The sequence below is a fragment of the Spea bombifrons genome, chromosome 5 (genome assembly GCF_027358695.1).
Source record: "Spea bombifrons isolate aSpeBom1 chromosome 5, aSpeBom1.2.pri, whole genome shotgun sequence".
Lineage (NCBI taxonomy): Eukaryota > Metazoa > Chordata > Amphibia > Anura > Pelobatidae > Spea > Spea bombifrons.
In genome coordinates this window covers 51,576,724-51,602,889 of record NC_071091.1, presented here as the reverse complement: position 1 = coordinate 51,602,889, position 26,166 = coordinate 51,576,724, and the positions used below count along the sequence as shown (strand labels likewise).

Below are 26,166 nucleotides of genomic sequence, written 5' to 3'. Positions count from 1 at the left end.
TAAGTTCTTTAGTTATCACTTATTATGATTTAAAATAATAATTTGCATTGTTTTATGATAAATTATGTTATGTGGGAGAAAATCAGAAAATTCTAATCCTCCTATGTAAATCTCAAATAGTTTCGCATCTTCTGGCCAGAGGAAGGATGCTGTTGGAGCTAATCCATGTGCTGTGATAATCTCTATCACTTCTCACCACTGTAAAGCAAACCCAGAGAACTACACGGACTGTTGCCAGCAAACATTTTTATTCTCCTGCTGACACATAATAGGATTGTATTGGTTATATAAAATGACAAGGAAAATGATTACACATGGACTGAAATGTGTGATATTATATATAATTATATACAGTATCTTACAAAAGTGAGTACACCCCTCACATGTTTGTAAATATTTTATTACATATTTTCATGTGACAACACTGAAGAAATGACACTCTGCTACAATGTAAAGTAGTGAGTGTACAGCCTGTATAACAGTGTACATCAAAATAACTCAACACACAACCATTAATGTCTAACCCATGGCAACAGAAGTGAGTACACTCCTAAGTGGAAATGTCCAAATTGGGCCCAATTAGCCATTTCCCCTCCCCGGTGTTATGTGACTGGTTATTGGAAGTTCAACATGGCACCTCATGGCAAAGAACTCTCTGAGGATCTGAAAAAAAGAATTGTTGCTCTACATAAAGATGGCCTAGGCTATAAGAAGATTGCTAAAACCCTGAAACTGAGCTGCAGCATAGTGGGCAAGACCATACAGCGGTTCCACAGGACAGGTTCCACTCAGAACAGGCCTCGTCATGGTCGACCAAAGAAGTTGAGTGCACGTGCTCAACGTCATATCCAGAGGTTGTCTTTGGGAAATAGACGTATGAGTACTGCCAGCATTACTGCAGAGGTTGAAGGGGTGGGGGGTCAGCCTGTCAGTGCTCAGACCATACGCTGCACAATGCATCAAATTGGTCTGCATGGCTGTCTAAAGATGATGCACAAGAAAACCTGCAGTTTGCTGAAGACAAGCAGACTAAGAACATGGATTACTGGAACCATGTCCTGTGGTCCGATCAGACCAAGATAAATGTATTTGGTTCAGATGGTGTCAAACGTATGTGGCTGCAACCAGGTGAGGAGTACAAAGACAAGTGTGTATTGCCTACAGTCAAGCATGGTGGTGGGAGTGTCATGGTCTGGGCCTACATGAGTGCTGCCGGCACTGAAGAGCTACAGTTCATTGAGAGATACTGAAGCAGAACATTATCCCCTCCCTTCGGAGGGGATATCAACCCCAAACACACCTCCAAGACGACCACTTCCTTGCTAAAGAAGCTGAGGGTAAAGGTGAGGGACTGGCCAAGCATGTCTCCAGACCTAAACCCTACACGCTCTATGGACAAAAGTATTGGGACAAATTATTCAGTTATTCAATTTAGGTGTTACAATCAGACACATTGCCACAGGTTTATAATATCAAGCACCTAGCCATGCAGTCTGCATTTATAAACATTTGTTATGTGAGCTCAGTGAATTTACGTGTGGTACTGTTATAGGACACCACATTTGTAATAAGTCAGTTCATGAAATTTCATCATTGCTACATATTCCACTGTCAGTATGTGGTATTACTGCCTTTAGGAACAGCAGAATGGCCACATAAAGTCACAGAGCGGGGTCACGCTTCTATGTTTGACAGTCTAATGGACGAGTCTGGGTTTGGTGGATGCTAGTAGAACGTTAACTACCTGACTGCATTGTGCCAACTCTAAAGTTTGGTGAAGGAGGGATAATGGTATGGGGCTGTTTTTCAGTGGTTGGGCCCCTTACTTTCAGTGAAAGGAAATATTTATGCTTTAGCATACCAACATATATTGGGAAACGTTCTGGGAACTGTTTGTAGAAGGCTCTTTTCTATTCCAGGAAGACTGTGCCCCAGTGCACAAAGCAAGGTCCATAAAGACATGCTTGGATGGGTTTGGAGTGGAAGAACTTGACTGGCTACACAGTGTCCTCACCTCAACCCCATCTAACACCTTTCAGATGAACTGGAACAGAGATTACGAGTCAGGCCTTCTCTTCCAACATCGTTGCCTGACCTCACAAATGCTCTACTGGATGAATGAGCAAAAGTTCCCACGCAAACACTTTAACATCTTGTGGAAAGCCTTCCTAGAAGAGTGGAAGCTGTTATAGCCAAAAAATTCCCTGTTGGTGTAATGGTCATGTGTCCCACTACTTTTGTCCATATATTGTATATACAGTATATAGACTGTCTCTGCTTAACCACTGGTGATTATGTGAGCTTATTAAAACAACTCACAAGAGCATTTGCAAAAAGCAGATTAAATGTTCAGTAAAAAATAATTGAAGGATTATCATTGGCTATAGATTATGCAATATTTGGATGCAGTGGTCAAGCAAATTAGAGATAATATGTATTTCAATTTTCGGAGCTGAAATGTTGCTATTATGGTATACCATAATACCCACACCCTCTTCAACTCTCATCCTGTATCCTGAGGGATACGGGTATCATATAATTTAAAAATATCCCAACATCTCTCTCTCTAGAAAGGGGGGTTAAAAATGTGCATTAACCCTTTCAGGAAGGATGAAGCAATCCAACCAATTTTTTGTCCAACGACTACAAACTACTAAACTGCTGAATTGCATTTGCTCACCTTTTAGTAAGTAGAACCTAGCAATACTTGGAAATTATCTGTAAATGATGACTTCCACCACCCCAGTCGTTCTTTTAGCAATAGAAGTGAAAGTGCCAAGATAGCTTGAAGAATGCAAGTTGACCTCCCTCAGCCTCGACTCCCAATTTTGTGTAATGTTATTATTTTATTATTTGAGGCGCTAAGATGATTTTCCAGGCTGACTGAAACCCTGTTGAACTGTGGTGTTTTGTGGGCAATCTATGTGAGATAACCGCATTAAGGTTTGACTATAAAAATGTATTCCTTGACCTTTAATGTCCAGAATCCAGAAGTGGCAACAAGCTGTGCTTCGAGAAAGTGTTGAAAACCTCCATGTGCAACTTAGCAACCTGTAGACATGCAATACTTGTCAAGCAAATAAAACACTTGAAAGCCATTTTAAATTTTTCGGCTTTCCTGCCAAATTGAAAATTTGTATTTGTCCAAAAACACAGATTTTTGAACAGATACAAACTTAAACAAGTATTGCAAGTGACTATAATTGGCACAATGTGGGTACAAGAACTAACAAATGAATGTTTCTGCTCAGCAGGAAAGCATTCACTTGAATTACATTTCAAGGGATTTGGAAGGTCTTGCTAGCCATAGTGATGAAGGGTTGTTGGCAGCTTGATGGCGCTGCTTAATATTTGGCCAGCTTAATGTAAATTTTTTTTTTACCATCTTAGTTTACAACACATGAACATTGAGTGAAAGTTCTTAGATTTGGAACGAGAAGCATCAATTATGCAAGATCCTAATGAAATAAGCCTTTAATAGTTAATTCCCCCAGCCTTCTGTACAACATATGCAAATTTTAATATCTTAAATTGGCTTTGTTGCCAAACTATGCATTTATCAGCTGAGTGAAAAATGCCCACATGATAAATGTTATAGCACGTTTTAAAGGTGGATGTAATACAAAATGTGTATTTAATTAATTTAAGAAGATGATATGTCAGAATGCAGCTGACATTCTCCTTCTTGATTATTGGCTTATAAATAATATCTTATAAATAAACTATTGAAGGCAGATTGTTTGCTGTTTGCACTCACTGAGGTTAATAATTATTGCAGCAGAAGTGACAATTATTACAGCTATTGTGAGTATTAGCCTCTATTTTTTTGGACAAATAAAAAAATGCATCTCCCATTATTAGGATGTGCCTACTCTTGCCACTTCAACAACGCAATGTAAAGTTGAGGTTGATGGGACTTACAGTTGACACCTTTTCGGGTCCTAGCCCCATAGTTAAATATAATCCAATTTTTCAATCAACAGTAATAACCGCTAATATATGTGCTATGCAAACTCATTCAGTATGCAAATGTATTCTACATGGTATGACTTATAGTATGGCCAATCCATCAGTATGCTAATTATGCCATCTGCACCATAATTATGTGTTTGATCGGTGTAATTTCCTTCATCGTTGGTCAGTGGTGTTAACATTTAGATATTTAATATTGTGTTTTACCCAGTGGAATGGAAAATCTAACTGGATGCATTTAACCATCTGCTTTTTCACATGAATATTCATGGATTCTGTTTTTTCTGCTTAACTTTAAATGGGGTGCTATGTGAAGTTCAGACGTCTTACTTTTCAGGGACAGTGGAAAGAACTTATGAAGGCTAAATTATTAATAATTCTGCTGTACCCTGCAAAGCCCAGGTGTGTAAGACATGTATTGCTTACTAGGAATGTAAAACTTCAAAATTAATATTCTTCTCTGGTGATAGGTTTAGGGTGACTTTGGTCACTGGGTGGATTGCACAGGACAGCACCAAAATAATGCCCCTTAATGGCATAATAGGGCAGACTGCCCTTTGCAACCTGTGTCTGCAACTACTCGGAAGGGGGGGGCAAACAGAGTTTGCTAGTAAAAACCCTATGGGGTAAGCCCATCAAGAACATATTACTTACTGGCGTATCCCATTTACTTTCTTAACAAGTAAAAGCTCCCCCTACACAAACATAGTAACATACTTAGACACATGCTAACAGACAGTAACATACTTACACACAGTCACTTACAAACACAGTAACATACTAACATACTTACATGCACACAGTAACATATTTACAAACACATACATGGTAATATACTAACATACCGACGCATACATTAACTCAGAGTAACATATTTACACTCATGGTAACATACTTACTTAAACACACACACTCGTATTCTTACACGCAGTAATATACTCAAATTTGGCTAGACTATTGCAGTGTACAGGCCTATGTATCCAGCATGCTTTCCAAAGCCTTCGATCAGCTGCTTGAGTGGTGCACCAGGGTGCCTGATGGCTAGTCAAGATCTGTTGAGTACCCTGGTTAGTATGAGGGCCATGTCAGTTGAAGCTTATAAACCTTTCCCTGTACAACTTGTGATCCACAACATTTGTTTTATTTATTTTGGGTCTCTTTCTCAACATCCAGAAACTGACTTTGACATGTGGCAGGAACATTCTTACCCTAAAACATCTTGAGATTTGTGAGTCAGCTTGTAAAGTATGAAGTTCCTTGGAGGCAGGGGATATCAACACCTAAATTAACCAGGCAAAGTGACTTAGAGGTTTGAATGATGATAGAAAAGACAATGGATAGATAACTGATCATTAAAAAAATAACTGATTAAGAAATTTTCTTGGGTGCTTTAGTTACATATGGGGGGTTGGCATGCTAGAAACATACAGTTTAGCAGAAGGGAAAAAAGATATGACAGCTATGAATGCCTTTTGATTATGTATGGTCAATTTGTTCTATTCCTGGAATAAATCCACAACCCAGCAATGATTTAACATTAGAAATGTCTTCCATTTCTAAAACACAGATCTTAAATTTAATCAAACTATTTGGAAATACTACAGTTTATTTGTTTTATGGTTTTAGGAATTTTTTCACCCCCTTGATAGAAAGTTCCATTTCGTTGAAATCGCTAAATATTTCTACATCTGTTGACCATTATAATCATTAAAGCAACCATGTTCTTTCTAAGACAAGGGCCAAAGGCTAATGTGCTTTTTTCCTGTCCTTTCATGCCTTCTAACAATTTGCTTTGATATTAATATTTGAGCACAGGTTTCCTTCCACTTCACCCTGCTTTGCTCCGCACACACACAGACTCTTCCTCTCACCCATCCACACATCCCCAAACTTGCTGCATTGTCGTGCGTGTCAGCAGACATTGTTCTTTTTAGTTCAAAAGGCATCCTTGTTGAGGCATTATATAATTATTCAGACATTTCCACTGGTTTAGTTGTTTCACATAATTGGAACTTTCCACGATTTTCCAAAAATACTAGTGGGGTATAACGTCTCTAATCCTCTCCCAGTCCATCAAATGCTGTTCATTTGTAGTGGCATTCACGGAGAAAACTCAAGTCTGCTCATTAGCACAATGTTTTCCACATTTGCCAACTTGTCTTTCATGTTCACCTAAGACAGCATGTACTATGTGTAGTGACCTTAATTCCCCTTGAAGGGTCAGTACCGCATGTTATATCTTTATATTATGCATTATACACACTGCCATTTAACTATGCTATTTCCATAAATGAAATTTAGCTGTATTTTATGCAACTGAATACCACCGCCCATACCCTATTATCAATTTTGTTCATAGTGGTGCCTGATTAAGACCCTTCAGCAACAATGTATTCTGGCCTAGGCCGACAAAGGATGTACTAAACTATTAGGTCCTCTAAAACATACCCTTGATGACAGATTATACAGGAGATAGCTCGACTGCCCGGGGTCTCCCAGGTTAGTGTAATGGAGCTTGGTGTGACCCTGGTAACACCGGTATAATGGAGAATGCCTGAACTTCTGTTTGGGCATTCTCTGCCTACCGTTTCAGTCCTGGCACCGCCAGAAACAAAATTGCATGTAAAAAAAAATTGCAAAAGTTAAAAAAAAATAATAAAAATAAAAAGGTAAAATAAATAACAGATAATGAAAACAAATAAGGAAACTAACTTCACCTCCAATATATCTTAAAAAAAAACTTTTTTTTCTCCCCAATCCAAGGGGATAAACTAATAAAATAGTGTAGTATGTAAACATTTAAGAAAAAATATCCATGTGGCGTATTATTGATGTTTTTGAACATAAATCAGGGGTTTTTGTTTAATGGAAACTAAATGAAAGACTATACAAAAAAAGTAATATGAAGAGAAAGCCCCATCTACCCTTGAAAAAAACAATATATCATTTTTTGGGTACATTAAGCATTGAAATGGGGAATCATGGGTGAAGAAATATATGCTAAAAATAGCAAAAAAGCTCATGTGTCATAAAGCGGTTAAGGAATACCTATCCACCAAATTCCTGCTTCAAGAACTAGTTGGTCTGCTCTTATTTAGACCTTACATTTGTATTTCGGATAAGTAATTTAATGGATGCAATTTTCAGAAAATATATTTCTGGTAACATATAAAGTATGAGAAAAACAGATCTGTGTGTAAGTGCATTCCTTTCAGTTCATCTGATTGTTTTGAGCAGTGTCATTTGTTTATGAAGCTGGATGACCAATCTTAATACAAATACGCACATTGTAGGATTCAGTGAGTCAAACATGGCTTCAAAGCCAAATGCCCCTGCCCCTAAGCATGCTCTTTGGCGCTATGATATGCCCACAATTGGGTATTTAAAATTCTGTGGCCATATAAATATAAACAATGAGCGTTATTGATCTTCACTACTTCTGATCCTTTGCAATATGAATTTGTCCTGTAAGGGTTACCAGATAATTTAAACAGCATTTACAAGCCGATTAGCTGGGATTTTGTATTGTTCTGCCAAAAAACTGTTACTGTAGCCTCTATACAGCAGTTCTTCACTTCCTGAACAAATCTCTCATCACAGTCATGTCTAAGGGAACTACAGTCCAGCAATAAAATGGTTAAGAATGGCTTCTATAACAAAACACATTGCTTTGCATAGGAATACCTGATTCTCAGTGCACAAAGTAAACTGTATTTTCCTTCAGAAGAATATTCCTTTAACCCTTCAGCACTCAGAGGGTAAGAATGTGGAAAACCTTCTGCCAAATAGGTTGTACGAAAAAAAAAAAGCCTTTCGGTTCTGTATTATTTTTCCCCCTCCCAATTTCATGGAGATTTTATATAAATATAAAAAAACAATCATGTTGTAAGCAGCTATTAATTATCTTCTTCTTAAGTAGGAAAGAGACTTTATGTAGTTTGACACTAGATGGTTTACTAGACGTATTTTTAAAGGATTGTTTGTTTCCTCAAAAACCTATTTAGAAGATGTGAGTAAACCTATAAAATGGCAACTAAAATATTTAAAATAGAAAAAGGCTCCAGGCACTCATGGGTTCCATCAGGCAGATTTATTGGAAGAGATGAACAACAACGGTTCGACCTCACGATGAGGTCTTTATCAAGTTTATCAACTAAAATATTTAAACATATCTCATATGTGTCATTGTTATCTTGTCATGGTGCCCTGGACTAGTAACGTGTACCATGGAATATTTTTTGTGTGTTTCAATTAACTTTTCCTTTTCTCAAACTTGAGTGTTTTTGTGAAAACCTATTTTGGTATATAAATGTATATTTAGGTCATTTATAGGGAAAGAGCATAGATGAATACATCTGTACTTTCACAATTTACATTTTAGTGCTACAATCTTTTTATTATTAGGCAAAACGAGAATTCCGAAAAAATGTTTTACAATTTCTGCCTGAAATGAAGACATAACTGCACCCTTCATTTTTTTTGTCTGCCTGCCACTTTTCTTTGTCTTCTTCAAGTACTGCAGTTTTACACAACTGTCACCCGATACATCTGGTAAAGTTAAACTGGAGCTGTTTTAAATAGTGCCGGCTATGCCATGTGTTTTGTTCTTGCATTCGTTTTATAAGGGCATGTGTTCAGCCCCTTTGCGTGCCTGCGATCTGGAAAATATGGGGAGGTTAAATATTTGAAAAGGCATCTGTCATTCATGACAGAAAGCATAGGCTTGGCCTGGAAAAATGTAATGGCTAAATTGGGGATTTTGTATTTAGATTTGGGCCAGCAATGCTTTTTGTTTCTCTCACGCAACAAACAGTGTGTTGTTTTCTGTAAGTTTACATGCTGTGGAATGGAAAAAAGCCTCATTCACTGATGCGCCAGGCCTATTAAGTTAGGAGAACAGGGCAATTCACTCTTGAATTCCAGCATCGTCATAGAAATGCTAATTTAAATAAATTCTGCATGTGTCAATAAAGTATTTCAATATTTTCTATAAAATAAAAAAAGGCAAGTTAATAAAATATAAAATAATATAAAAAAGATTCCTAGAAGAGTCCTAGAATTCCTTGCTTACTGTCCATCTGATATTTTGTCCATCAGATAAATTGAACAGACATTCTCCTCTACCAAAATCATTTGCTTTACACAAATTTGACAGTATCAAGAATAAAGCTAGATTAGAATTTGTTAGGTCCAAATGTTAACACAAACTGAAAGATTAATCGAAGATAGTTAAGCTTAGACACACTGAGAAACATGCCTTAGTGATGAAGTGAAAACAGCTGAAGTTAACCGTAAAATAGCAAATCCAATGCAAATAATGTAATCGGATAATCAGTATTTTTCTAGGTGGTATTTTACAGGACACATGATTAAAGTCATGGCTTAAATCTTTTGAAAAAATGTGGTAATCTGGTAAACAATGAATAATAGAGTCGAAACTATACAGAGCTTAAATATGTAAACATTTTAATAAATTCTGTTCCGAACTGCTTACTGTAGATATACATTAAACAAGAGACACAAGCTAATACCCTCATGAGACAAATTATTTGGATTAGAAAATGAATTAATAGAATAGTAATTGCTTGATGACAGCGGAATACATGTATAAAAATTGTTTGGCTGTTGTGAAAATATATTAGTATGCATCTTGCCATTTACATCTAGAAAACGGAAATATCAATATTAGCTGCCATAAAATCCTAGGTTTAATGTGTACTCGTGCTTAATATACATGCTTAATTTAAACTTAAATGTTTAGGAAAATATTACATAGCGGTTCCGTACATGTGTATAGTTGACAACCACTTTCTAAGCCTCTTAAAACAGGTAAAAAGTGTATTATATTTTTTTTTTCTAATAGTATGATTTTGTATTATTTTAAATAGTTTACGAATAATGAAGTAATAATATACTTTCTCTTAAATACCATTTTAACAAATTAAAATGTTTACTTTAATTTTCCTTAAGACAATTTCACATATTATCATTATTATTATTTCATTAGTAATTACAATTACCAAAATGTATAAAAAGTCCCATATATACCTGTACGTATTTAGAGGAACATCAAAGTATTTAGTTTAAAGCTTTCAGGTTCTCACAAGATTAATCACACACTATGATGAGCCTCAATACTGTGGTGCAATCATTAATACGTTCTGTGCACACATGAGATAACGATACATATACAGTGTCCTCCACAAATATTGTCACCATTGGTACATATAAGCAAAGAAGGCTGTGGAAAATGTCTTCCCAAAATACACAAAATACTTTGCTCTCATGGATATCAAACATTTGCAAACACAACACAGGTTTATTTTAAAAATAAATTGCACAAATATTGGCACCCTTTTAGTCAATACTTCAAATTTGCAAGGTCAACGTTCCTCTTCAGTTCATCCCACAGGTTTTCTATTGGGTTCAAGTTAGGGGACTGGGATGGCTATTGTGAGAGCTTGATTATGGTCAGGAAACCATTTTTGGTGATGTAAGTTTTGGATCATTGCCCCGCTGGAAGATCCAAACAGGGCCCGTTTTAAGGTTTCTGACTGAGGCAGTCAGGTCAGATGTTCATTTAATATATGTTGGTATGTGATGCCATGTATCCTAACAAAATTTCTAGGTCCTCTGGCAGAAAAATATCCCCAAATCATTAAATACCCACCACAATACTTAACTGTGGGCATGAGGTACTTTTCCATATAGCTACCTCTCTGTGTGAGCCAAACCACCTCTGGTGTTTATTGCCAAAAAGCTCTATTTTGGTTTTATCTAACCATAGAACCCTATAGCATTTGACATTCCAGTAATGTCTGGCAAACTGAAAATGGTTAAGTTTGTTTTTGGATCAAAGTAGAGGCTTTTTTCTTGAAACCCTTCCAAATAACTTGTGTTGATGTAGGGGATGTCATATTGTAGTTTTGGAGACTTTCTGACCCCAAGACGCAACTAACTTCTGCAATTCTCCAGCTGTGATCTTTGGAGATTTTTTTGGCCATTGGAACCACCCTTTTCACAGTTCTTTGAGATAATATAGACACACATTCCCTTTACGTTAATTCATAAAGTTTTCAGTTGATTGGAACTTCTTAATTATTGACCTGAAAATTGGCTATTTTCTTATAGCCATATTATAGCCATATTCCTTAGTCTTACCCATTGTGATAGTGATCCCATATGCTTAGTCTGTAATTTCAGTTAATGATTGAAGAGTTAACGCTATGGATTATTTTGGTAGAATCGTTTTCTTCTTTCCAAATGATCATCATTCATGGAACCATGAATAAAACATATGTAAAACTTAGAGCTACAGAATCTTTTCAAGTGTTGAGATTTTTCAATATTTTGCTTGTTATAAATAATATAGTTGTTTTGAATGAAGGACCTGTCAATATTGCAAGGGGTCTGCTTCTTAAATGTGGTAAGAGGCCCAGTGGGTGGTAACACTACATTAAGGCAGAAATCCCGCTGCTTTTTATATTTTTCTTAGAATGACAAATTGCAACCAGGGAATATATTGGCTTGGATACAAGAGAAGTCTTCTGCCTGTGCGTGTTTCTGATATAGAGTGTGCATCAGTGCTCTGGTGAACTGATGAGACAGCCTTGCTCTATAAAAGGAATATTATCACAAGAAAAAGTTTATTGTTTGAACAAATGAAAGTGGTAAACCTTGGACCTTACTTATTTTAACACTTTTGGAACTAAATGCAGCATTCAGAATATACTTCCTAGCACTGCGGAATGCTTCCCAGGAATAATTTTTTTTTATCATTTTACCTCATTCATAGCTTTCCATGGAACACTAATAAATAGTTGTTGTAGGAACTGAAAATGCTTCTTAAACTTTTGGGTTGTTTTATGTAATTAAATCTTAAAATGAAACTAGAGAATGCAATGGATATGTTTGTCTGAGTGGAACCGTAGTAAACTCATTACTAGACTCATTTATTAAGATATGCATAATACTATAGTGTCTATCGGCTTTCTGTGGGGTCATATGTCTCTTTTTAGACTCATGCATTATATCGTTTACAGTAAAACTTAAATGTTTTCTGAGCAGAATTAGGGTTCTAAAAACAAGAAAATGCTAAACAATAACCACTAAGAAACTTATAATGATAAGCTGCCAATCAGTGGTGAGGATCGTCAGACCACGCACTAAATGGGAGCTGCAGCTAATGTAAGAGATTGTTTAAGACGCATTCTTTGAAAATAATAATAATAAGAGTACTCATAAAGATCAATGTCAGTGGCCAAAACTTGTCACTTACAAGTTATTACAATTTTCAATTTTACAATATATATTTGATTTTTAATATTTTTTAACCTAATAAAATGCTACGTGGCCACTGATTAATGACCATTTAGGTCACTGATCATTAACCAGTCTCACCAATCAATAGCCAGTGACAAAGTCTAATCATCTATTATAAAGTAATTATAACCCAACCCTAACATGTAACCATACCTAACAGTATCACTATCCACTAACAGAACCCCAGCACTATCCCTTATGCTATCCCCTAACCCCTAAAATAACAGCTAGGTATATTGATTATGCTGTTAAATTAGTTATTTGAGTGCTAGTTGGTTTTGAGAAATCCAGATACTCATCCTGATACAACCAAGGATTGTGAAAAGGTAAAAGAAAAAACCTCAATATCCTCTGTTTCTGTTAGACTTGTGATTGTGGTGGTCCATTTAGAAAAGGTAAACGGGTATCTTTGAGGTCCTTGGGCTTTGTGCTCTCAAATATATGGTTATTCTGATAATTAGGGTTAAAAATCACCCAAGAAAGTTAAAACCTCTTTGCAGTGGCTTGATTTGGGGGTTTCTTGTGCCTATGTAACTTTGACTATGTGCTCAGGAGAAGTGTTTCTTTCCTGTCTCAGGTATCTCAGCATGCAGCACCCATCCCAAAAATGTGCCTGACGTGAAAAAGTATAGACCCCCCCAATTCTGTTTTTCTGTTAAATTTGTGTTTGTAGTGGGACACCTAAAGAGCTCAGTCCGGTGAATTTTAGTTTGTTTGGATTATTTTGGTATTTAGGGGTAGGTTTACCCCTAATAGCATAAACTTCACCTTCTTTATTTAACTATAAAAAAGTAAAACCGTTTTGCACTCTGGTCATGTGAACATGTAATGCTGACATACCACACATACGGTATCTATGAGCTCAGGAGATATGTGAGATTAATTTCTTGCTTTTATTATTTCTTGTTCCAGGTGTCCATGAAATCTTCAAAGGTTGTACTGTTATGGAATATACAGCTTGATGGGGTAAAATATGGGGCCTGTGCTGTGCCTCAAATGAGACACGGACCTAGCAAAGTGATCTGTCAAAGTTCCAACTTTGACAACTGTGCATGTCCCTTGCAATGCACAAAAAATATGCCATACCCATAGATGTTGGATATTGAGGTACTTGGGGGATGTTGCTGAATATAAATAAGTTAAAATGCCCCAAGTAAAATACCTGGGATGTCCACTTTCAAAAATATGTTCAGCAGTTTTGATTTTTCTGGCTGCATTTGGGCCCAACTCCCAACATATCACATTTTATAAGAAAATCTTGTTTTGTGATGCACATCTTTTCTATGTAGCATTGTAACAACCAAAATCGATGAAAGACCAAGCATAGAAGTCTATTTTTCATAGTGGGAAATCACAGTTGAAAAAAAGACATAGCAAAAACACAAACATTGCTCTGGTCCTGTGCAGCAAACATTGCAAAATAACCCTGCTCCTGGTAACTCTAGTCCTGTACTGCAAACAATCTAAATTAACCCTGGTCCTGAAGGGGTTTAAAGAAACCATGGCACTCCGTGTTACTGCAATATAGTCAGAATGTTAACTCCCCTCTTTGTGGAGCTGTCAGTCTCCTGTTGCTTCCCATGCCAGCTTTCCTGTAGATAGATAACATTTTTCTAGGGTGAAGAATTCATCACAATTTTACTATTTTACCAATGGGGGCTCCATTACGCCTTACTCAGGGAAGGGCCTTTAGTAGCTGTCACCTTTATTGCTGATTGCAGGGATATGATGTCATATGCTGGTGCTCTGCCTATAACAGCATGTTTTGGAGGCTGTACCAGCTAGACACAGTCCTACACTTATGTTTTATCATAAATATGGGAAAATATGGCAATGTATAGTCTTTTTGTAATGCTTGTAAGCCTGAATATTCTATGTGTTGCAGACATATTGGTGTTTTTCTTTTCTTCTGAATTCCTAAATAAACTGGACTTTTTGTAACTTTATAAAATAAGAAGGCCGCTGAATCTTCTTTGCAAATCATACCCACATCACAACAGAAACAAATGTATCTTTTGCTATACAACAAAACTGCTTTTCAGATGATATCAAGCTTATTCAATTTATTCATCTTTACCAGAAAAGCAGGCGGTCAGTTTCCATCAAGTCCTCAGATTACGAAGTATTTTTAGCCGGTTTTACAATATCTTTTAAATGTATTTTATTTAAAAACAAAAAAAGACAAAAACAACATAACAAATAGTACTGCAGCCAATCAGTGCCAGCGGTCCCATGAAATCAATGATGCTTGCCAAGTCAGCGCTGGAGCTAACTGGTGGAAAGGATATCACATGTCAGAAGATAGCTGGAGGGTAGGGAAAGTGACAAATACATATGGGGAGATTTTGCAGAATCCTCCCATGCATCTGCAAGTGGGACAGCACATACATTTACTGTGTCTTAGTCTTTATTTTTATTACTTTGTATTTTTGTTCTGTGTAAATTTTCACTTTCTATTTTCACATTGTTCGCCATCACTATATAAATATGTTGTATCACTTTACTGATGCTTTTCCATGTTGTAGAGATGGTTCTGCTACTTTTACTTGTCACATAATAGCAATTTCTTAGCTTTATAATGTAAAGAGGGTGATTGCAGCATTTCAATTTCCGCAACAGTAAGTTCCAATCCAGAGCAGGGGATATATTTCAAATTCCAGGCAGTGGATATTTGCCATAAACAATAACTCCATGCTGCATCAATGATATAGAGTAACTGCTATGGAAATATAAGTAATGATTCCCAAATGTTTGGAAGTTAGTACTAACCTTATTAATATGAGTGATATCATAGAGCAGTGATGTGGAATCTACAGACTTGCATCTAAATTGTTTCCCACACTTTTGTATAACCCCATTTAACTAGGGTTTATCCCTCTGGTGACTTTAATGTAATAATAAGCCATTCGTAGGTTTCTTTTGGAGCCTTAGGGCACTGGATAAATAAATCAAAACTTAAGAACTTTCACTAGAACTGGAGAATGGATAGCATAAAACACATTTTGATTCTGCTGTGGGCTACCAGAAAATGGGCGGAAGACAAGATTTTATGCAAATTTTATTTTTTATATAAAAATATGTTTGACTGTTCCTTAAATCTATGTCAGTATATACTATGATACTCTACATTGGTGTAGACTAACAAGTAGAGAGCATGACATATATTTTCTTCATGCCAGATTGATCCAAGAACAAACAGGGATGACAATTTTCATCTTGATGTTTTCACAAAAGGGTTTAAATGACCAACTAAGCTATTCTTATGGAGGAAACAAGTTGAATTTTGAAGTAGCAAGTGCCAAATAAATAAATTCCGTTGTCACATTTTCTAAGTGATTTCCTCACATGGAAATCTCATTGCTTACTCAGCTCAAGACAACTCAGTTAGGTCTTTTATTGGTGCCTTGATAGCTTGCAGTGCACTCCAACTCATTGCCGTGTTGGATTGTTCTAGTCATTTAAGCTTTTTATACCATGTGCATGCCAAACTTTTTTCTCTCATATACCTTTCCAAATTTGCCCTGCAGGTTTTATTTTGTATACTCCCGCTTTCTACCCAAATGAAGACTCCCACTAATAGTTGGGGAGAGTTTGTGGTAACCTATCTCGTTCCTCAAATGCCCTACTCTCTTCAACTTCAATTTTGGGTTATTTTGTCATGACGAACAGGAACAAAAGTTTATATATGTAGGATATTATAGGATAAGTTTACAAATGGGGTTATGTAAGTGAATTCGATTTTTATAAGAACTGTAATATAAATAAGGTAATTCTTTTAAATGATTGAATCACTTGCGTTTTCTCCCACTTGCTTATTTGGCTAATTTAATACTTTATTTTCTCATATTTCAGACTGATGTTATGCATCAAAATGTATATGATTATATCCACGTGGATGATCGTCAGGAATTCTGCAGGCAGCTTCACTGGGCTATGAATCCCCAACAGATGGTGCCTTCACAGGAATCACAGACAGAAACAGGTTGGTTTTTTGGCACGCTTTGTAAGTGAGAAAATAGAAAACATATGCAAGGTGCTTATCTATCAAACCCATTCAAAAGAAGAAACAAATATCTTATGCTAAAGTATAAATATCCAGCAATAATGTAGTATGAAGACCTTGTTAAAACTAACAAGAAAACATAAAATGAGACTAACTGATAAAAATGTAACTTGCTTTAATATGAAATCATTCATCCTAGCAGGCCGGCAACTTAAAGGCAAAAATTTGTGAGGGCGGTGGAATTTCTCAGACAACATCATGGTCCATGAATTTAAATATTTTCAATGTACGAAAGAGGCTTACATGTATTAGACTTGTTCATGAACAAAAATATTTCCCAGTTTTGACTATTTATTTCAACTAGCTGTGTTTGTTGCTTTAGGGGATAGATAGATAGATAGATAGATAGATAGATAGATAGATAGATAGATAGATAGATCGCTAGATCGATAGATTAGATGGATACACCACGCAAAATCAACATGAGAGAAAAAAATATATATATATATATATGTATCAAGTATGTGTGGCGATCACCTCCTTCCATCCCGTCATGTTGAATGTGCGTGGTGGAGATACGCTAGACCAGGCATGTCCAAAGTCCGTCCCGAGGGCCAATTGCGGCCCACGTTCTGGACTGATAAGGCCCCCCAGATAAGTTGCCCAAATATAGATCTGTTTTTTTTTTTTATATTAAAGGTAGAGTGATTTAACACCTTGTTTAGATTTGTCATCCAAGTCACAAAATGAAAAGTATGCCGTTTTCAATAAACTTTGCATAAAATAGTTAATTTGCTTTTAATTTTAATGGTTCAAAGAATGTCAGGCAAAATGGTTGGCCCTCGCACATGTTCACTTCATCAAATCTGGCACGCTTCGAAAAAAGTTTGGACATGCCTGCGCTAGACGGTCCTCCAGCGATAGAGCTTTAAGTGAACAGCATCAGGAACAGAAGAGTGTGAACAAAAAAAAAAAAAAAAAAGATAGGTAGGAACGTCAGAACACTCCAATTGTTTTCTTGCCGTGGTGCACTGAACTGGTAACATGGACCAATTTATGTCACAATACATTTTATGTGCCCGTTCATTTATGCAATTAGGCTAACATACTACTTTAATTTCCAATCCCTCCACTAAATTTCATTAAAAATGTAAAAAAAAATCTATTTTAATTTTTCGTTTCAGCCTACCTGGTGCTAAATCTACTAAACAATGCCTAGAAACACTCCCCCCCCCCATAAATAACTCCAAGCCACCCAAAAAGCCCATAACACAATAAAATACCTTTTCTCTCTCTCCCAAGAATAAAACCTTTACAAAGGTAGGGTTAAAAGTCAAGTACAGCAAAGTGCACTAATCCTGCTGATCACTACAAAAAACAATGACAAAGGATTAAACAAAACTCCTACGTTTTTTGAACATATCCATCTGCTTAATGCCCATTGTGGGGAAGACATCTTCCCTCTGCCGATAGGTCATCTGCACTGGGTGCACTGGTGAGTTTTTGACCCAACATTCTGTGCAGTTGCAAACTAATGGAACGCCCTATTGCTCAGATAATGCTCAATGATGCATCATGTCCAGATGAGATGAAACATATAAAAACATTACCTTCGCTATGCACTATGCACTGGCTGTTTGTACAAGATTCCCCCTTAAGCAAGGTCAAACTTTCTATCCAGTTGTTCTATAATTTATTTTATAAATGCACCCTGTTTTAAATACCTGGCTCATTGAAAAGAAGAAGCAGATTAGCACATTTTGTGGTTGCTGCTCAAGCACATAAAATAGCATAAAAAACAAGAAATCAGAAATACACCTTTAACTCAAAGCACACCTGGCACATGGCCAGCATGTTGTGAAACCATCAGTAGTGCTGGCTAAGGTTGAGCATCCTCTTGCTGTGAACCACTGTTAATTGTTTGTGGTATATAATGGCTAACCGCAAAATCAAAGCCCTAAAAGAAAAATGTACCGAAACTCAAAGCCGATTAAGATCATTTACAACTGGCACGGGATGGCATATTGCAGCCTACTTAATTTTTTTAGTCACGGAAACCTTTACTTAAAGCTTGGTTATGTCTGCCAATTAAACAATGAATTCTGCTGGTTGACACATTTCACCCAAAACATCTAACAGAAAAAAACAGTCATTTACATGGCAAAAATACACAGTACTAACAGAAAGGCAAAAACAGGATATTTCCCTTTATAAAGAAGTTAATGATGATGTAACCGCAGTCTTCTATGTATTTTTCCTATAGTTGCTTATTGTAAGCTCATAAAAACATATAATATGACATCAGATAAGAGCCATTCAGCCCATCTAGTTTTCACATATTTTCAATCTGTAATAAAACATAAACTTTAGTTGGTCCTTGACCTTGTCCTACATATGCCATGATATATGCCTATCCCATACATGTTTAAGTCCCTCATTATATTAACCTCTACCTCTTCTGCTGAAACTTACATCTAAGAATCTGACCCTCTAGTTTAAGGTCATGGCTTATTATTTTCTCCACCTTTTTTTCACTCTTGTTCTTTCTTAAATCTCTTTATGAATTTAAAGTTTTTTTTTTATCGCATCCCCTCTATTCTCTCCTCCAGTCTTTCTGTATTGAGATATCTTAATCTTTGCTGGTATTTTTTATCCTGTAAAAATTTTAGCACTTTAGTAGCCCACCTCTGAACACCATCCAGTGTATCAATATCCTCCTGGAGATGGGGTCTCCATAACTATATGCAATACTGTATGTGATGTCTTACCAGGGATGTGTAAACCAGAACAATGCTTGCTTTTTCCACTGCTTTGTTAAATTGCCTACATACACTCAAATCCTTGTCTTTTATTATCACTACATGATTGGGTGCTTATGCACCCTTTTTTGTGCATTGGGGAGATATAGATTGTTTTGTTATTTATTTTCACGGGTGCTTATACCATTTGTGTACCTCTTTTGTTGTCATTGACAGACACTACCTCTAATGCTATAGTTTGCGTTTGTTTTTTTTATATCTCAAGCACATTATTTTATACTTGACAACACTGAACATTTGCTTGCTAGTAACTAAAGCAATTAACTACGACCTTCTGCCTCTTGTCACTCAACCATAGCCTTATCTATTTAAATAGTTAACATTATTATTTATTGTTTTATATCATGCCATCATATTCCACAGTGTGGTAGGATGGATAAACCGGACATAACAAATAGTACATAACATAACAAATCAACTTAGAGAAACAAGAGTTAAGGAGGGCCTTGCGGAAACGAGCTAACATTCTCTAACCATCCAAACACTGCAATTTATTTTACGAGTCTTCTGTGAGAGACAGCGTTAAATGCCTTATTTAAATCTCCTCCTAATCTATTTTAGTTTTCCAGTCAAAATAAAATCAGTTAGGTCAATTTGATAAGATCTCCCTGCAATAAACCCAAGCTGATTTTGATCTTTCAAGCTGTTGCATTAAGATATTTAAAAATGGTTTCAATTAATTTACCCCCTGGTCATGATAGAGCATGTGTTTTATCTGAGACACTATTAAAGTAAACGTTAAGGAGGAGCAGCATAAGCAGCATATGTTTTTCATGACAGTGTATGAGATAATGAATGTTGCACTGATATTCCATACATCCTTTCGACAATTGTGTAAAGAAGGCTTAACACTCAGAACAGTTTAGACAGACAATCGCAGCAAAGCTTGACTTTGTGCCTGTGTTTGGAAAAAACTGCACCTTCCGATATGCTGCTTCTTTTAACTGCAGCTGAGGGAAAAATCTCAGCTCCGCTTTTCCTGCTAAACTGGACAAGTATATATATATATATATATATATATATATATATATATATATATATATATATATATATATATATATACATACACACACTCAGAAGCCAGGACAACTCCCATTCTATGAGCACCTACTTTAAAATTACATACATACTTTGTCTCAGGTACTCCCTAATGGACACAGAAACTGCCCCTGATGACCACTGAGGACCTACTAAAATTAAAACTAAATGACAGTACTCTTGCTTCTGGCTGCATCTTGCTCTCACATCAGGTCTCAGACCTGATGGGCAATGCCCCAAATGTCGATGTTTACTTTAATAGTGTAAACATTAAAACATGAAGGGAAGCAAATCTGTGGCACTGGATCTGGGCCTATCACATCACCCAAAACACCATGTGGAATCGAGATCTGTAGGGTTTTTTTGTGTGAGTGATTGTGCGAAGACCCTTAACAAGAGTACACAAATTATTCTACTTGTCACACTCAATGCCATGTTGGCTAGACCAAATCCCTCCACCACTTGACCTTTTTCAGAGCAGACCTTTTCACTTCATGGATTGGGTTGACATGACAAAAGCCAAAGGGAACACCACACCTGGACCTTAAGAAAATATAGTTGATTAAAAATACAGTAGATTTCTAAGTGGCTACTGTCTCTTTTCCCTTCAACATGTTTGTTGTTAATTGTCCATTTAAAGGAAGATGCAGCTTGGATATTTGTCATATAATGTTTGTTTAACCCTGGGAAACAATAAATATTTTTTTTAAACATAAAAATACAGTATAGTCCCACACACTTTTGGTTATTACTATCAATTATTCAATCGAAGGGCATCTGATGAGACACTGGTGTGACATGGTTGGGTTTACATTCTGGGAAAACCACAGAATCTTGCTAAGCAGTGGTGGCAAGTCACCTAAGATGGGAAGTGAATTCTGTTTGGAAATTACATTGCTAGGTATTTTATGTGTCAGCAGAGATTGTTTGTGTGACTTAATTTGGCCATTATTACTGTATGTTATAGTTAGTAGCTGCTTCCTGTTAAGGACCAGGAACCAGACTGACGCAACAATATAAAATGAAAAAATCCTTTATTGAATAAACAAAGTAGCAAAAACATAATGCAAAATCATAGTCCTACAAACAAGCTGGGGTCAGGAACCAGAACGGGTAGTCAGACGAACCAGAGTCAGGAATACGGAAGTTAGCGGTGTCAGGGTACAGTACCCGGGAATCAGGAGCCAGAACAGTAGTCACACAAAGCCAAGTCATACACAGGAAAATCAGTAACACGGGAACGCACTCGGTAGCCAGAGCAAAGTGGAGTTACAAAGAACCGCCCACAGCACACAGTAAAAAGGCATAGCACTCACAACACTAGAAAAATCTCAAGTGTGTTTGTGAAACCATGAGACTTCCTGGATGTGGAACTGAAGTTTGTTCTAAGACTATTATTGCTCGGTGTACAGTATTACCCTTCAAGTGTAAACCATGGGACATTTGCTGGAAAGGGAATTTAATACCATAATGTACTATAAATGTGACCTCTGGCCTAAAATGTATGAAATTAATATCAATAATATATAAAATAATTGGCTTTCAGTAACAAGGCCAGTTATCTTGCTGTTTTGGGGTCTTTTAGTTGTGTCTGTTCAATCACTTATATGGATTCTAAGCATGGTCCACTAGGGCAACACTCCAAAACAAATATCAGGGGGACAAAGGGGCACATCTATAAGTAAGATGCGTTATAAATTAAGGGGGGGCCTTAAAATGGCTATTGGTTTTTCCAAATTTTTGTTTGTATATAACCTATGCTGACTAACTGCATAATAGATACCAAAATGTCAAAATACACATATTCCTGTTCATTAGATAAAATACTGTTTTACCATTTCACTCGTGTATTTTTTCTTAAAAAAAAACCATTTTTCTTTAAAATAGCACCAAGCTTTAAGGATGCGGCCTATAATCAGATGCAGCCTATAATTGAGCCAATACAGTATTAGACCCTGCTGCCAATAAAACAAACCCAGCTTTGCATGTATATATCAATTGAAATTCACATGTTAACTCAGCACTGAAGGCATAGATCAAATAAACAGAATCAGACATACAAATCCTGTATTTGCAGGTATGCAATAATAATGTATGGAAACATAGCATTGCAGGTATAGATCAACAGAACACACAAACCCAGCATTGCAGGTATAGATCAACTGGAAATCACATGTAAACTCAGCACTGAGGGTATAGATCAAATAAACAACACATGGAAACAGCATTGCAGGTATTGATCAGCTGAATAGGACGTACAAACCCAGTATTTGCAGGTATACATAAAAAATGTATGGAAACATAGCATAGCAGATAAAGATAAACAGTATAACATACAAACCCAGCTTTGCAGGTATAGATCAATTGGAATTCACATAAAAACTCAGCATTAAAGGTATAGATAAAACCCCCTAAATTACATGCACAGGTCACAGGTTGCACACCCCAAAGCCAGCCCTGGTGTACACACTGCCCACATACAGGGCCGGCCTTTGGGGTGTGCGACCTGTGCGACCCACAGGGCGCCACACTCCAGGGGGCGCCGCCGCGGGGTCCGCGCCCGCCGCGGGGTCCGCTGCCGCCAGTAGCGTACCTAGCGGGAGGGGCGGTCCGCACCGGGTGCCGCTCATCAGGGGGGCACCCGGCACCCCTCCAGAGACGGACAGTAATGTCTGCCGCTAGAGGAGCAGGCTCGCAAGGGAGCGGTATCGGAGGTCTTTAACAGACCTCCGGCACCCTTGAGTGATTTTAAGCCGGTTCAAGGATCTCCCTTGAACCCGGCTTAAAATCGCTCAAGGGAGCCGGAGGTCTGTTAAAGACCTCCGATACCGCTCCCTTGTGATCCGCGCGGTAACAGCTGCTGTGCGCTGGGGTTTGTTGTGAGATCCCGGCGCACAGCACTGAAGCCGCGCCCACCGCTGTCCGTGCCCTCTGACCCGGAAGAAGACAGAGAGGACAGAAGAACTGAAGAAGAGGAGCGAAGAGGAGGAAAAGAAGCTGTAAGGAGAAAAGAGGAAAGGTAGGAAAGCATTCAGTAAGAGTGGATTGGTATGTGTGGATTAGTATGTGTGGATTGGTATATGTGTGCATGAGTATATGTGTGGATTGGTGTATATGTGTGGATTGGTGTATAAGTGTGGATTAGTATATATGTGTGGATTGGTATATATGTGTGGATTGGTGTATATGTGTGGATTGGTATATGTGTGTGGATTGGTGTATATGTGTGGATTGGTGTATATGTGTGGATTGGTATATGTGTGTGGATTGGTGTATATGTGTGGATTGGTGTATATGTGTGGATTGGTATATGTGTGTGGATTGGTATATATGTGTGGATTGGTATATCGCATAGGTGCGATTTATAGACCCCCAGGACAAGTAGAAGAACTCGATAATCTACTAGTGGAGGAAATAGCTAAAATGACAGTGAAGGGGGATGTTATAATCATGGGTGACTTTAATCTCCCTGATGTGAACTGGAAAACGAAAGTAGCTGGTTGTACCAGGAGTGCGGATATTCTAAACTCCTTATTGGGATTATCTTTAAAACAGGTGGTTGAGGAACCAACTCGTAAGGAGGCCACATTGGATTTAGTGTTCACAAATGGAGATTTGTTAACAGATATTTCTGTAGGTGAAAGTTTGGGATCTAGTGATCATCAGTCTGTGTGGTTTAATATACGAACAGTGACTGAGTCACACCACACAAAAACAAAAGTTTTAGATTTTAGAAAAGCTGACTTTTCTAAAATGAGAAAATGTATAGAGGAGTCATTATCAGACTGGCACAATTTAAATGGCTTTTGTAAAAGCTGTTTTATCGAAGATAACAGAAAATTGTATTAGGTTGGTCAGTAAGAGTAAAAAATTAAGGAAACCGCTGTGGTACTCTGCAGAAGTGGCCAAAATCGTGAAAGACAAGAAGTTAGCCTTTAGTAGATACAAAAATACCCAAAGTGAGGAAGATAGACAGATCTATAAAATTAGGCAGAAAGAGGCAAAGAAAGTTATAAAAACTGCCAAATCACAGGCAGAAGAGCGAATTGCCCTATCAGTAAAAAATGGAGATAAAACATTTTTTAGATATATAAATGAGAAAAGGAAAGTTAAACAAGGATTAGTTAGACTTAAAACAAAAGGCATATATGTAGAAGAGGATAAAGGTTTAGCTGACTGCCTCAATGAATATTTCTGTTCAGTTTTTACAGATGAGAATGATGGAATGGGACCTCAGTTGGGAAAAAAGACTGAATCATTTGAAATATGTGAGTTTATCGAGGCGGAGGTTTTACTTCAGTTGTCTAAGGTAAAGACAAATAAGTCGATGGGGCCTGATGGGATACACCCCAAGTTATTAAAAGAGCTTGGGGGTGTACTAGCAAAACCGTTAACTGATATATTTAACGAATCATTGGTAACGGGAGTTGTCGCTGGGGATTGGAAAGTAGCGAATGTTGTGCCTATACACAAAAAAGGCAGTAGGGAGGAGTCGGGCAACTACAGGCCAGTTAGTCTTACATCTGTAGTGGGAAAATTAATGGAAACAATGTTAAAGGAAAGGATTGTTGAACATCTGAAGTCACATGGCTTTCAAGATCAAAAACAACATGGGTTTTCCTCAGGAAGATCTTGCCAAACAAATCTTATTGATTTTTTTGATTGGGTGACTAAAGTAATTGATCAAGGTGGTGCAGTAGACATTGCGTATCTGGATTTCAGTAAGGCCTTTGACACTGTCCCACATAGAAGACTTATAAATAAACTGCAATCTCTGGGTTTAGATCCCAATGTTGTTGAATGGATTAAGGAGTGGCTGAGTGACAGAAAACAGAGGGTTGTAGTCAATGGCGTATATTCAGAACAAGGTCTTGTTACCAGTGGGATACCTCAGGGATCTGTACTTGGACCCATTCTCTTTAATATTTTCATTAGTGATATTGCAGATGGTGTTGATGGAAAGGTATGTTTATTTGCCGACGACACAAAAATTTGCAACAGGGTTGATGTTCCTGGAGGAAGAAGCCAAATGGCAAACGATCTAGGTAAGCTGGAAAAATGGTCAGAGCTGTGGCAATTGGCATTTAACGTGGATAAATGCAAAGTAATGCACCTGGGGCATAAAAACCCAAGGGCAGAGTATAGACTATTTGGTACTGTCCTAACCTCAACGTGTGAGGAAAGGGATTTAGGGGTAATTATTTCTGAGGATTTAAAGGTAGGTAGACAATGCAGTAGAGCAGCAGGTAATGCTAGCAGAATGCTTGGTTGTATAGGGAGAGGTATTAGCAGTAGGAAGAGGGAAGTGCTCATGCCGCTGTACAGATCACTGGTGAGACCTCACTTGGAGTATTGTGTACAGTACTGGAGACCATATCTCCAGAAGGATATAGATATGTTGGAGAAAGTGCAGAGAAGGGCTACTAAAATGGTTTATGCGTTACAAAATAAACCTTACCAGGACAGGTTAAAGGATCTTAACCTATATAGCCTGGAAAAAGGACGGGACGGGGGGATATGATAGAAACATTTAAATACTTAAAGGGAATCAACAAAGTAAAGGAAGAAAGTTTATTTAAAAGAAGAAATAAAACCGCAACAAGAGGACACAAGCATAAACTAGAGGGGCAAAGGTTTAATGGTAACATCAGAAAATGTTACTTTACGGAAAGGGTAGTGGACGCATGGAATAGCCTCCCAGTGGAAGTGGTAGATGTGAATACAGTAAAGTCATTTAAGCAAGCATGGGATAGGCGTAATGCCAAGCTAGATATAGGATAAGGGCAAGTACTAAAGGAGAGTACTCAGAGGTTGGGCAGACTGGATGGGCCTTCTGGCTCTTATCTGCCGTCACTTTCTATGTTTCTATGTTTCTATGTATATATGTGTGGATTGGTATATATGTGTGAATTGGTATATATGTGTGGATTTGTATATGTGTGGATTGGTATATGTGTGGATTAGTGTACGTGTGGATTAGTATGTGTGGATTGGTATGTGTGTGGATTGGTA

At 37.3% G+C, this 26,166-nt stretch overlaps 1 protein-coding gene across 2 annotated transcripts in view; it reads left to right on the top strand.

Moving 5' to 3' along the window:
- Positions 1–26,166, top strand: part of AHRR (aryl hydrocarbon receptor repressor) — a 118,364-nt gene that overhangs the window by 75,537 nt on the left and 16,661 nt on the right. For both annotated transcript variants that reach the window (XM_053467487.1, XM_053467486.1), the window contains exon 6: positions 16,147–16,276. In XM_053467487.1, coding sequence (XP_053323462.1) covers positions 16,147–16,276 — 130 coding nt within the window. The remainder of the gene's footprint in view (positions 1–16,146; positions 16,277–26,166) is intronic.